The sequence below is a fragment of the Andrena cerasifolii genome, chromosome 6 (assembly GCF_050908995.1).
Source record: "Andrena cerasifolii isolate SP2316 chromosome 6, iyAndCera1_principal, whole genome shotgun sequence".
Lineage (NCBI taxonomy): Eukaryota > Metazoa > Arthropoda > Insecta > Hymenoptera > Andrenidae > Andrena > Andrena cerasifolii.
This window is the reverse complement of record NC_135123.1, coordinates 8,458,195-8,471,658: the sequence shown is the minus strand read 5'-3', so window position 1 is coordinate 8,471,658 and position 13,464 is coordinate 8,458,195. Positions and strand designations below refer to the sequence as shown.

Below are 13,464 nucleotides of genomic sequence, written 5' to 3'. Positions count from 1 at the left end.
TTAGATATTTATTTCAGTCAGCAAGAAATAGCTACATTCACTCATTTAGGGTAAGTGTACCGTTTGTGGCCATTGCACCGTTTTTGGCCGTGTGCATAATTATGTTATTTTTAAACTGCTTGCAGATCGTTATTATGTGAAGAATTTCACAACATAAATATTTTGTTTAGTATACCGCCAGAAATATAAGGTTATATTTATTGCTTACGCGGAAAAATATTACATTTTTTAAGAAGTGGCCGAAACTCGTGCAATACTTTAAGGGGAGGTTCCGGTCTAAAAGTCGATTTTTTTATATTTCATTTTTCGAATGTTCAACCTTTTAGGAATGTTTAAAAGGATTTGTTGAAATTCGTAAAATTCCCGAAGTTATAGGCATTTGAGTAGCGGCAAATGCATGGGTAACACCCGGCCACTCGGCACTCACGTAAAACTTTCAACGCGTTTTTCTCGAAACAGTGTTCTCAAAACGGTGGGACCTGTATCTCCAAAAGTTATTATCCGATTCGACTGAAACCTTTTTTACTTTGAAGAATATACTTCTGGCTAGGTGGGAAACTAGAAAAAATACAAAAAAAGTGAAAAATTATAATTTTCAAAGGCGTTGAAAGGACGAAAAATGTAGGGGAAAAGTGATTTCAAACTTCAAGTGTCGTTATTTTAAAAAAATGTCATTTTTTTAATTTTGTCTGGTTTCCCCGCCTAGCCAGAAGTATATTCTTCAAAATAAGAAAAGTTTCAGTCGAATCGAATAATAACTTTTGCGAATACAAGTCCCACCGATTTGGATCAATTATTTGACGCCTTGAATTTAACGACTCCCCAGTGCCGTCTGTAAGGATTATTTATAAAACAAAAAATATATTTCCATAATTTAAGACATCCTTAATACAATGCAAAAAGTCCCATTAAATTATATATAGTAGTTTTCATTTAATTAATTCCTAAACATCACCTATTTTTGGGGGCTCTAAACCGGAACCTCCCCTTAAGGTAGCCACAAATGGTGCATCTACCTTATATACATAATTTCTATCGACTACCGATGACCATTATGGAATTTATATAGCATAAAACAAAAACATTTCAGAGCCTTTAAAACATAATCAAAATTACTTATGCATACACCTGTTCACAATAGTTATGATAATATAAATGCAAACGTTTAATTAGCAACCAGAATCCGTGAGACCTGCCCGTCTGTCATGAATATTATAGTACACCTAGTCTCCCAATAATCATTGTACTAGAAACATGGTATATCTGAACGAACAGCTGCCAATACGTGTAGAGTAGTCGAAAATGGGGCTTGGATCACGCCTCTTTTTCAGAAATTTATTGGAAACGCCGTATGTTTTATTCAAAGCTCTCTCCCACCTCCCTCTCTCCCCCTCTCTCTCTCTCTCCTGTCTTTCTCTTAACAACCGTGAATAGAGAACAAGCTCGTGCGTCACGTGTCGCAGCACAATAATCGGGCGCTTTCAGAGATGATTAAATTTTCAACAGCCCGCCTGACAGAATTCTCTTCCTCAAGAGAGAAAAGGTGGGTGCCGGGAATAGAGAGGGACCGACTGCATTCATTATCACGGTTCCCACTGATTTTTCTCCGTGCTCGGTCGAACCGAAGTTCACGTTCAACAGCGCTAAAGAACGCGTTAAACTCGTTTACATCGCCGTCGGACCTGGCATTGTTCTTCGAACGAGTTTGCCCGTGCAAGAATAATATGCTTATGAGGAAAAACCAGCTCCGGGATCAAAATTACACTGCTGTAAAATCCGATCTTGGTTGATACTCTCTTGACACGTTTCCGCGCATAGAATGTGTTCTTAACGCATTTATTCAATTTTAATTAAACGCTTCTATAGGTCCCGGCCAGCTAGCTTCCAGCTGTATTTCCTGATGGCGTAATACCTGCGCGGTTCTATTACGAAGGTAAATTGATGCGTTGGCTTTGTTAGCGTCAGTTGAACTTAGAACGAGGGCCGTTAAGTGATTTCCGCTCTGCCTATGAGCTGTGTTCCTTAACGCCCTTTTTGCCTCTACTGCAAAGAAACCTGAGGCAACCCGTTGGAGTTTAATTTCCGCAAAAACGAACGAGAACTGGCTAAATGGATCAAAAGATTCAAACTCGTTGCGGATTTAGATGAAATGGCTGTTGTGTATGAAACATTCTATTATCGAAACTCGACGCCGAAATATGACTACCCTTGATTTCAGAAGACTGTTGGAATGCGAAGTTGAAGGGGGCTTGATTAATTGTAAGATAGTGGCGAAAGTTTCTTACGATTAAATGCGATACGGGAAAGGGGTTGTCGCCTTGGGTGGAGGCGGAGATCGTGACAGAATAGGGTGTTTTTCAGATAGAAATGAGTTTTAAGGGAAATTTTAACCTTTACAGGCCCGGTTTTTTCTCGACAAAAAAATTAGTGGTTCTCAGTTTCCAAAAATTCTGCACAAGATTTGCACTATTTTACGCAGAATTAAAGGACCCCCAGGGGCTTTGCCGGTCCGGAACGGTAATAAAATTTTTAAAATTTTGCAACTTCAAAAATATTATTACGATTATAACGATTACGAATCTGTAGTCGGATTGTTAAAATGTTTGACCCTCAGGGCAGTTTTACCGACCTAAACGAATGAACATATACGAAAATTCAGAGAACTTTCTCTTAGCCTTACCCACAACTAACGAAGTAGACGTAGAAAGTCGTTGTTACATCTTTTCTTCTTTTTTTCATTTTTCCGTGTTTTGATTTATTATTTTTGGTATTTTTCTGTTGTTTTAGGAATTATTTTATTTTGTCGTACTTGTGTTCTTTTGAACAGAACGAATTTATAGTCGAACATACGCAAAAACACTGCCGAACACTAACACGCTCATACGTATTGATACTTTAAATCATTTTTAAATAGTGTCCTTACTCAAAGCCCCAAGAAGGGCTTTGCTGGTCCCCTAAAGGTTAACAAAAGTAGGTACAGTGAAGCCTACGTTATCGAAATCCTTTAAATAGAATCTCTGTATGAGTCCTTAGATAGAGACAAATCTGTATGAGTTTGTCAGATTCCCGAATCGTCGGGTGTTCATGTACAGCCAGAATACCTGTTACTTTATTTATAAAATCAAAAAAATAGATGGGAATAGACACTGATTCCTCGAAATGCAAACGTTCAGACTCCTACGGCAATTAAATTTATCTGAAAAATATTGTAGGGCATGGATTGTATTCTTTCATCCTCAGCAATTTAATCTAAACCAATAAGGTTCCACGGTATTTTTATTGTTTTTTAAATAAAAGTACTGCGATCTCTGTGTTTTCAACGAATATCTTTTACCTTTATGTGTTTCTACACACAGACACATAGACGCAAGAAAAAAATATAAATAAAAAACAAAACATTTTCAAATTTTATGACATACAATGAACAGGTGATTTTTTAAAAGCCACTTTCAAACTTGTTTAATTTATTTTTATCAGAAAACTAATTGTTTCTGTTAAATAAGTCCAATGCGTATACTTTCGGGTTTAAGATTTAAGTAACTATAACCCTGGTCAGAAAAGGCTTTCATTCAAAGCACATGTTACTTGCTTAATACCGTTAACGCGAAAGGGTAGTTGCCCCGCGTAAAAATCAGTTTTTCCTTTTCGAGATAATGAATGCTTGAATAACAGAACTTTCTTCGTCGACTCGTATTAGTCGGTATTATTTCCTGCTGCAATCAGCACGACCCAGAAAATTAAAAAATCGAAGAATCCTCGCCACACCATTAGGTCATGCGCGGTTAATGAAGTTTGAAATGAATGCACGCTTGATATCGATCACCAATGGGTTAAGAGTGAATAGAGCTCGCCAAACAAATTGCAAATCCGGATTCGAAAGCTGACGATAAGCATTGAGAATATTAAATCCAGTTACGCCCGTACTACGTACTTATCCAAACAGACAAAAGTTTCAGATAGCAGAGAAAATGAAAAATAGGATTTGACTAATTGGGACAGTGCGTTAGTGTGCAAAATGGAATAGGTAACTTTACCATCACTTCTATGTTTGGAGAGAACATATCTATCAGAAAGACTCATTCAGTATTTAAGAGTTTGGTGCTTCAGATTATTTTTGGAAAAGGTGACGCGAAGATCCCAGAAACACACACATATAAGTAGGTACATGTCACCAAGCTGACAGTAATGTCCTCCTACTTTACGACCCTCATAATAGTACCTACATATTAATGCCCCATTTTTTTATCGTCGTTTCCAAACTTTATGACCGACGATCAAGCTTTATAGTCGTCCCTTTGCAGGTTTGTGCTACTTCTGTTTAATGCGCGTTTATTAGATTTGCTTATGCGTTTATAATTGTATTAAATTTCGATGGGCATTAATAAGATTAACTTTAAGAAGAATAATGTTCAAATGTATAACCTGTGATGGCTATTCTGAGAAAATGAATTTGCAAGCAATATACACTTATAAAAATCGTAAATATTGTTCCTGGGCACTGTCATGAATAAATGCTCTAGGTAATAACTTTTACAATTTAAATCACTCATAAATTGAAAATTTGTCTACTACAATGGAACCTATTACTACTACTATTATCTGCTACTGATCTATTACCATTTTAAAAATATGGTTATTATTTGTCGATTGAAGCACATACAGTTTCGACAGTGATTAATGCCAAAAGCTGATAGAAAATTCACACGAGAGCTGTTTGCAATAATTATTTTTAATAATGACATTCCCACAGCTTTACCTTCCACTCGAAAATATTTTGCCGCGCAAATATAACGGGGGGAAAGCAGGTAATGACAGATTGGAATTGTTTACCCAATTCGCCGTTATATTAACTCTCTTTGATTTATTTTACGCTAACAGAACAATGCATTCAAACTACGCAGTTGCGTGTTTGGTCGTAACGTGTTTGCCGAATATTCTGATCGATATCTCGTAATAATAGGTCATAATATCGTCTAATGATAGTGATTGAAGAGGAACAAATGCAATGGAATATAATATTTGCTCGTGTGCGCGCATTATACGTATCAAGTTTAATAATCCCATGAGGGAAGCGAATTGATATTGGACATGCATCGTGATTGAAATACTCGTTGAAATACTCCAGTGAGCATTATAAGGATAATGTCCATTTCCCCTATTGTCCGACTAATTAAACGAAATGTAGGAAAAAGTTAATCCCCTAATTTAAGACGAAACTTCACGATTAATCGACGATTCAGTGAAGATTTAGTGACGAAGTGCTTGAAAGTTTTCATTCTTAACCCTTCGTGGTCATGCGGGGTTCATGGCACCCTAAGAGCAATTTTCGAGTTCAAATGTCGGGGCCTTTACGACTTCCAAAGGAGATTTATTGCGAAAAAAATTGCTTTTTCTGCAACCGTGGATAATCGCTCTTTTTCAACTGATAACACAGTTCGACAAAGTTTGAATCTTTTTCGGACATGTAACATTCAATAGCCGAAAGGAACACCCGAAATGCACCCATTTTTGCAGATATCTTTCAATTTATTTCCAAAACTAAGAATCTAGGAGAAAATCTGACTACTCCACGCGATGGAGCAGACATTTTTCCTTCGGTAAGCATCAACGGAAGTGGTAAAATCACGTTTTGTTTTCAATACAGAGGCGAAATAGTTTGGCAAAACGTGCGCCGTCGACAGCGTCACAGAATCGCGTAACGCGCGTGACTACCACTGTCAGCGCCGCACGTTTCGCCAAAGTATTTCGCGTCTGTATTATAAACAAAACGCGAGTTACCACTTCTGTTGATGCTTTCCGAAGGAAAAATGTCTGTTGCATCGCTTGGAGTAGTCAGATTTTCTCTCAGACCCTTAGTTTTGGAAATAAAATGAAAGATATCTGCAAAAATGGGTGCATTTCTGGTGCTCTTTTCCCTTCGATCGTTGTTTAAACATATTTAAATTTCCATAATGCACTAATAACTTATATCTTATTCGGAAGGGTTCATAGAATAATTTGACGCAACAAGCAACCGAATAACTATTACTGTTTCGATACAAAAGATGTTCAAAGTTGAAAATTTGCAGTTTTTTTTTTCAAAATCGAATTTTGAAAAAATGAGGGTTTTCAGCGTTCAAAAATCTATAAGAATCGGCTATGGAATGTTACAAGTCCAGATGGCTGACGAACTGTGTAATTTCATCATATTTAAATCCATATTTCTAGGAAAAGACTATTAGAGCATGATTAATTATCACTTAAAAGTTAAAAGATTCAAAACCACGAAAATGGTACCTCAAAAATGACTGCGGGCTGCAGTGCACCCAATGTGACCAATTTGTGATTGCAAGAAGGTGTGACCACGAAGGGTTAAACATTCTTATAATATTTAGCTGAAATGAAAATTTGATTGTTTAGAATCCATGAAATTAACATCAGTGGACAGCGACGTTCTAAAGTGATCCGCTATTACCATTTCGCTGATACTCCAGAACGACAAGAAGAAAATTCCCTTGAAATGACAGCGGAGCGTATTAACGATCGATGGTCAGAAATCGATTTACCGTCGACTCTCTGTGATCGAAGGGGAGGCCACTTTGAAGCGGGTATAACCGAGCGATGCTATTTAAAATTCATGAATTCTGTCATATCTATAACCAATTAAGTCACACACGCCGGGGCCGGGGCTGCCAGTTCGGGGAACTTTAATGAAAGCCTTTCAAAATTCACCGAACGCTCCATTCTTTATCGAAGCAATTAGAATCGCCATGCAGCCTGCATAAACTATCAGCCCCTGGTCAACGAAATTACTAGACCGCCCGGAAACCATATCTGAATATTGGTCACGCGGTCAGAGGTTGTGCAGTGCTGATTCGTTATAATTAAACGGCACAAAATCGCGCCAGGAGAAAGAACAAAACCGTCTAATCCGTTTCGAAACATAAATGGCTCCAAATGATCATTGTTTGCTATATATGTACATAGGAACAGTGGCACGCCCAGAGGGGAGGCTAATATCTCCCTGGCATCCCCAAAGGCGCTTTATAAAAAGAAAAGGAAACTGAATTTTATTCGTTAAATGAATTTTATTGAATTTGCATTAAAAATATTTTTATCCGTCCAACTCGGCTCCCCCAAAATTAAATCCTGAGTGCGCCACTGTATAGGAATATCATAAAACAATACAGCGTCGCGTGCAAAACAAAATGGCCCTTCTGTCTTTTTAACCGACTTCAAAAAGGAGGAGGTTATAGATTCGACACGTAGGGGAGGCCGGGGCTAAAAGTTCCGATTTCGATAAACCATAAAAATGACTGGAAAATAATGTAGTTATTCTCTTCACTATTGACTAATTTCTTGTTAAATTTATTATATCTTCTGATTTTAAGCTTGTGTTGAATATATTGTAATAGGTTTCCCATAGAGAGTAATTTATTTGTGGCTGATCGAAGCGGAACTTCTTACCCCTATATGGGGCAAGTTGTTATCGCATTGGGGTAAGTTGTTACTATGATATAAGAGTTGCCTTTTAATGAAATATTTCATTTTCTAATGAAATAAAGCAGAATTTTATTAATAATGGTTATTTATGAAGGTTCGGACCAACAAAAATGTAATATCTTTAAAAGAAAACCAAAAGCGACAGTTTTTATTTATCTTTACGCATAACTTCGATCGAAGTCGTGTCCCTTTCCGCCTTTCATTCATATGTTCGCATCTTAAAGCACAGCGGAAACAATTTATACATTTGCGGTAGGTCTGTGACGATAGCACCCCCAAATTCGAATTTTTGGAAAAACTCAACGGCATTCGTTTGTCCATCGTTTGCCCACGTTTGCCCACCCTTCAAAAAAAAACTATGGCAAAAAAAAATTTTCATCAGCACCCCCATGAAAACATTTTAATGATTTGTCGGTGGGAAATGATTGTCCTTCGTTTGCCCACGTTTGCCCATAAAAAATTTTTTTTTGCCCACCCTCCAAAAAAAAGTTATGAACAAAATAAAAAATTTGTCTTCATCACCCATCATGAATGCATTTCAATTTTTTAATAGAAGAATACGAATGTACCCGACCTGGCCACGTTTGCCCACTCTCAGATTTCATTTGCCCACCCTCCAGAATTTAAATAAAAAATAAAAACCGCGAAAAAATGGGTATAGATGAAGCGATCGCGTTAAAGTTCGATTATTCTCGAAAATATTATCAAAATCGTTCTTTCAACGGTGCAGTTCGTTAGTTTAGATGTAGAAGAGATTTGCCCATCCATTAATTTCGTATGCCCACCCTTCAGAATCGAATTATTAATGAAGATAGCCAAGAAGTGCGGTACCCGTTAAAGCGATCGCGTTAAAGTTCGATTTTTCTGGAAAATATTATCAAAATCGTTCTTTCAACGATGCATATCGTTTGTCCAGATGTAGAAGAGATTTGCCCATCCATTAATTTCGTATGCCCACCCTCCAGAATCGAATTATTAATAAAGATAGCCAAGAAGTGCGGTACCCGTTGAACCGAATACCTTTCCGTTCGTTTTTTCCCGAATGAATTATCAAAATCAATTGTACTCACCGTAAAGGTTGAAGGTGTTTGGTGACATGTTATCCAAAAAATGTTGCACACACTTCTTTCTCACTTTATTGGAACGACACTTAAATTTGTATCGCTCATCGAACACTTCACACTTTTCACACATCTGCAGCATGTGCAGAATATCACCAGAGTGGTTTTCTAGTCATTTTTCACTAATTACCGCAATGATATCGCACAACGGAAAATAATATAATCTCACAGTTACTTCACAAACCGTAAATGAATGCACGGTCTCGCAAGAGTCGCGTCCGAACTCTGTAGACCGACTGACTTTCGTGCGTCGTTGGAAGGAATTCGAGGGTATCGCAGACATCTGTTTACGTTTCGGCACGTTCGATGACGACACGCAGCGTTGATACCCTAAAGGGTAGCAGCGCCGAGTGCCACTGCCGAAACGTAAACAGATGTCTGCGATACACTCGAATTCTTTCCAACGACGCACTTCTTGGCTATCTTTATTAATAATTCGATTCTGGAGGGTGGGCATACGAAATTAATGCATGGGCAAATGTCTTTTACATCTAAACTAATGAACTGCATCGTTGAAAGAACGATTTCGATAATATTTTCCAGAAAAATCGAACTTTAACGCGATCGCTTCAACGGGTATCGCACTTCTTGGCTATCTTTATTAATAATTCGATTCTGGAGGGTGGGCATACGAAATTAATGCATGGGCAAATCTCTTCTACATCTAAACTAACGGACTGCATCGTTGAAAGACCGATTTTGATAATATTTTCTAGAAAAATCGAACTTTAACGCGATCGCTTCACCTGTACCCTTCTTTTCGAGGTTTTTATTTTTTATTTAAATTCTGGAGGGTGGGCAAATAAAATCTGAGAGTGGGCAAACGTGGCCAGGTCGGGTATATTCGTATCCTTCTTTTAAAAAATTGAAATGCATTCATCGTGGGAGATGAAGACAAATTTTTTATTTTGTTCATAACTTTTTTTGGAGGGTGGGCAAAAAAATTTTTTTATGGGCAAACGTGGGCAAACGAAGGACAATCATTTCCCACCGACAAATCATTAAAATGTTTTCATGGGGGTGCTGATGAAAATTTTTTTTTGCCATAATTTTTTTTTGAAGGGTGGGCAAACGAAAATTTTTTATGGACAAACGTGGGCACACGATGAACAAACGAATGCCGTTGAGTTTTTTTAAAAAATCGAATTTGGGGGTGCTATCTTCACAGACCTATTTGCGGCGGGGCAAGTTTTTACGGTAACAACGTGCCCCAAGTCACGGTAACAACTAGCCCCTACCGACACATGTAGCAATTTCAAAGACTATTCTGCTTATACATGTATTCAAACGATAAACACTATTACACCATGTTCTTAAATGTCATTTGATCGATAAAAACGATTCAATCTATAATATCGACGTTAAATAATTGAAATAGACCAAAAAGTAATGATAGAAAATTTTTTACTTATCTGGTACGCGACTAATAGGTCCTTGCTTACAACCACACAATTCGCTGTCGCGGACGCTATTAAAGTGGGCGACAGAGTGGCGTGATCAACTCACACGGAAAAAATAATTTAAAGTACAACGCTCTTTTTATTTTGAAGATAGAGCCGTCGGAACAACTTACCCCCGGAACTTTTAGCCCCGGTCTCCCCTATGTATTTTTTTTATTTTTTTTATGTTTGTCCCCGCATAACTCCTCAGCATGTTGTGTCAATATATATAAAACTAAGAAGTCAAAAAAAAAATTAAAGCCGACTTCAAAAAAATAAAAATGAACTAAAAGTAAAAAAAAAATTTTCCTTATTTAATCTATGATTCTCATATTTTTTAAATTGGCGCCTCGTCATTTGCACTATGTAAATCTGGCGCCGACTTAAAAAATATGAGAGTCGTAGATTAAATAAGGGAAAAAATTATTTCTTACATTTTAGCGCATTTTAATTTTTTGGAAGTCGGTTTTAATTTTTCTTTTTTCAATTTTTTCTAGCAATAAATTTATGAAGATGGAGGATATGGTGAATTGGCAGGACTTCTTGTTTGTCCTGATACAAATTAGTTATATTAAAGATTATTTATAGTAAGAATTTGAACGTTCGCATTAAATGTGGGCTGAGTTCGATTTGTTCCACTTTTGCGGTCGGCTGAAAAGTGAAAAGTCGCATGCAAATTTGATCTTTCTGTTGCACACGATTGTATAAGAAGAATACAGGGTGGGACACGTAAAACTGTCATCTTCATTTACGTCTACATTATTATCTGTAGAGAAGAATGGGTTAGACTAAAGGCGAGTAAAGATTTTACGGTGGACATAAAATGAACCAAGCAAAATCTTTCTGGGTGGAGGCGTTTCAGAGATTTGAGGGTGACCTTCGTTTTACTAAATGGAAACATGTTTTTTTATAGCAGGATTGAAGTAGATAATTTTCTGAATAAACCGCCATAAATTTTTTATAGGGACTCTAAAAGGAACGTGTTCGACGTGATTCGCAATAGGAAAGTCACCTCGAATGGCTAAACTTTTTTGTCTCTAATCTAAGGAAATCTAGCATGAGACACGCTAATTTTTTTCAATCATCTGAATGACAACTCTTTATAGCTACCACAGTTATGCAGCGGCTACTAACGAAGAGGGGACCAGAACCAATGAGTAATATCAAATTGTTCAAGAAACACCCCCTTCTAGGGTGCAACTGCTCATTTGTTTTCGAGATACTTGCGTTTAAACAATCGGTTATCATAGTCCACACTCGTAATTAATATTTAATATCTTACTATGGTGGCAAGATATAAAAATTAAAATATTCCTTTCACATCCCTTAAAAATTTGCGCTGGCAATCATTTGACAAAGCACATTGTTTTAAAGTGATTGAAATGAATAATATCCCACTGCTGCAGTATTATTTAAATCTCTACTTGATCATTTAAATCGAACGAGATCCGACATAATTATATCGAACAGAAACATGGTCCGTTCTGCCTAAATTTGATAGATCATTAAAGTACAGTCTGAATATGTACCAGACTAATTAATGCATGTACAAATAGTTATTGACGTTATCAGGTCCTGGGTAATTAGTGAGCAATTAATGAAAATCAATAACGAAGCCACAGTTTATTTATATACGAACACCTGCGACCTCATGACTGTCTGCCATTTTTGTTGGATATAATTGGTGCCAAACAGAATATTACTGACTAATTGTCCAATTCGTAATTAAAGTAGTCCAGTCTTCCTGCTAAATTACAGGAATTAATTTCTTCTTTTACTCTCCAAAACACATTCAAAAAATCGTCCAATGAGTGGTCATTTGTTGTTCCAATACAAATGGAACTACGAAATCGCCCAAGGTAGCAAGTTCACCCTTCAAGTTCGAGTTAAATGAAATTATTAATAATGTATTTACAGTGGTTCGGCGGAAGTTATTTAAAGTATCCCCCAGGAACTTCGATGCGCTTCCATTATCTCTTCTCTGATTGTACTTTAAGTTCCGCGGGGCAAAAGCCACTTCCAGTTTTACATAACGGCCATGTTCACAATCAACCACCGGCGTCGAAAGTTTAACTGGAAATTCTGATTTACAATACGAAATCAGAGTAGGTATCTGGCAAGTGCAATTTCAGAGCGAAATGTTGCGCCCTCCTCGAAACTCTTTTAATGCACAAGTGACTGGTTTGATTTAACAAGCAGCTTCAATGCGTTGTGTTATCGATTATTTTAAATTATTTCGGAATAAACTGCCTGCAACGCGGTTCTCACCAGCTTCAACCCCCATTACATTTTCCTGACCCCTGAACATATTTAATGAACCTCGCCAAAACCACCCGATTATACATACACATTTTTGTAGGGTAGCTTTGGGTAACTGTGTAACTGTTAAATGGGTTTCCGTTGCTCGGGCAAGCCCAGCTTGCCTTGGAAGTTGTTCCATTGTTCTCTAATAAAATATATCCGCTAGAACGCACCACGCGTCGTTTCACTTCCTGTATAAATATCCTAAAAAAAAACGGAACTTGGCCGCCCGTATTTATTCACCTAGAGCCAATAAGCTCGGTTTCAAATATGAAACTGTTCACTAAAAACCTTCATAGAATTCCAATTTTTCCCGCGGAAAATATAGCGCGAGGGAATTTAAAACAATAATACGAATTTTTTTTAAAAAAAAAACTCCAGAATTATTCGCCTCGAGTCTTCGTGGCGAGAAATTGCCGCGAAAGATTTTCACGGATCAAATGAAACTAAATCTCCACAGTGGGCGTAATATCAATCTCGCTTCCCGATTATTATCGGGATATTACACGATTGTGTTATTACAGGATTTCCCATGAAATTATATCCGACTCGGGGGGCGCGGCGAAATCAATGTCTGTGCCATTAGATCGTACATTCTGGGCTTACCTGATTCCTCCGCGAGTGGTGTCGTAATTCAGCGTTCGAGATCCATGCCGCCACGTAACATATCCGGTAGGCTGGGGTATATTGCTGACCACACACTTCAATTCTATCGTGCTGCCCGCTTTGTAGAATTTGTCCCCAGCTGTGGTGCCGTGCTCGTCGACGATCTCCACCTTCGGCACTGAAACAGACATCGATTCGTTTCTGTGAGCATAGTTCGTAGTTTTTTCTTTCGCGACAGAAACGTGGCTTCCGTGACCGTCGCGATATACTTAAAACAATAAGCCATCGGTACACTGATCGAAATGTCTCTCAGAGACGGTATCGTCAGTTTTGTGCGAACTCACTGGCCAGTAGAGAATGTTGCATGGTTTACAAGAAAACACAGAGGCCCAAAAATCATGCGTACCTAACTTTCAGATTTTTTTGGGGCGAAACTAGGAAATAAATGGAAAAACTTTTTTAAGGGGGTTATTCTACATGCCTTATGGCATATATAAGAAAATTGTAACTATTTT

At 37.6% G+C, this 13,464-nt stretch overlaps 1 protein-coding gene across 1 annotated transcript in view; it reads right to left on the bottom strand.

The window, feature by feature from the left end:
• Positions 1-13,464, bottom strand: part of LOC143370478 (zwei Ig domain protein zig-8) — a 348,169-nt gene that overhangs the window by 101,154 nt on the left and 233,551 nt on the right. Inside the window, exon 7 of the mRNA XM_076815644.1 lies at positions 12,950-13,127. Coding sequence (XP_076671759.1) covers positions 12,950-13,127 — 178 coding nt within the window. The remainder of the gene's footprint in view (positions 1-12,949; positions 13,128-13,464) is intronic.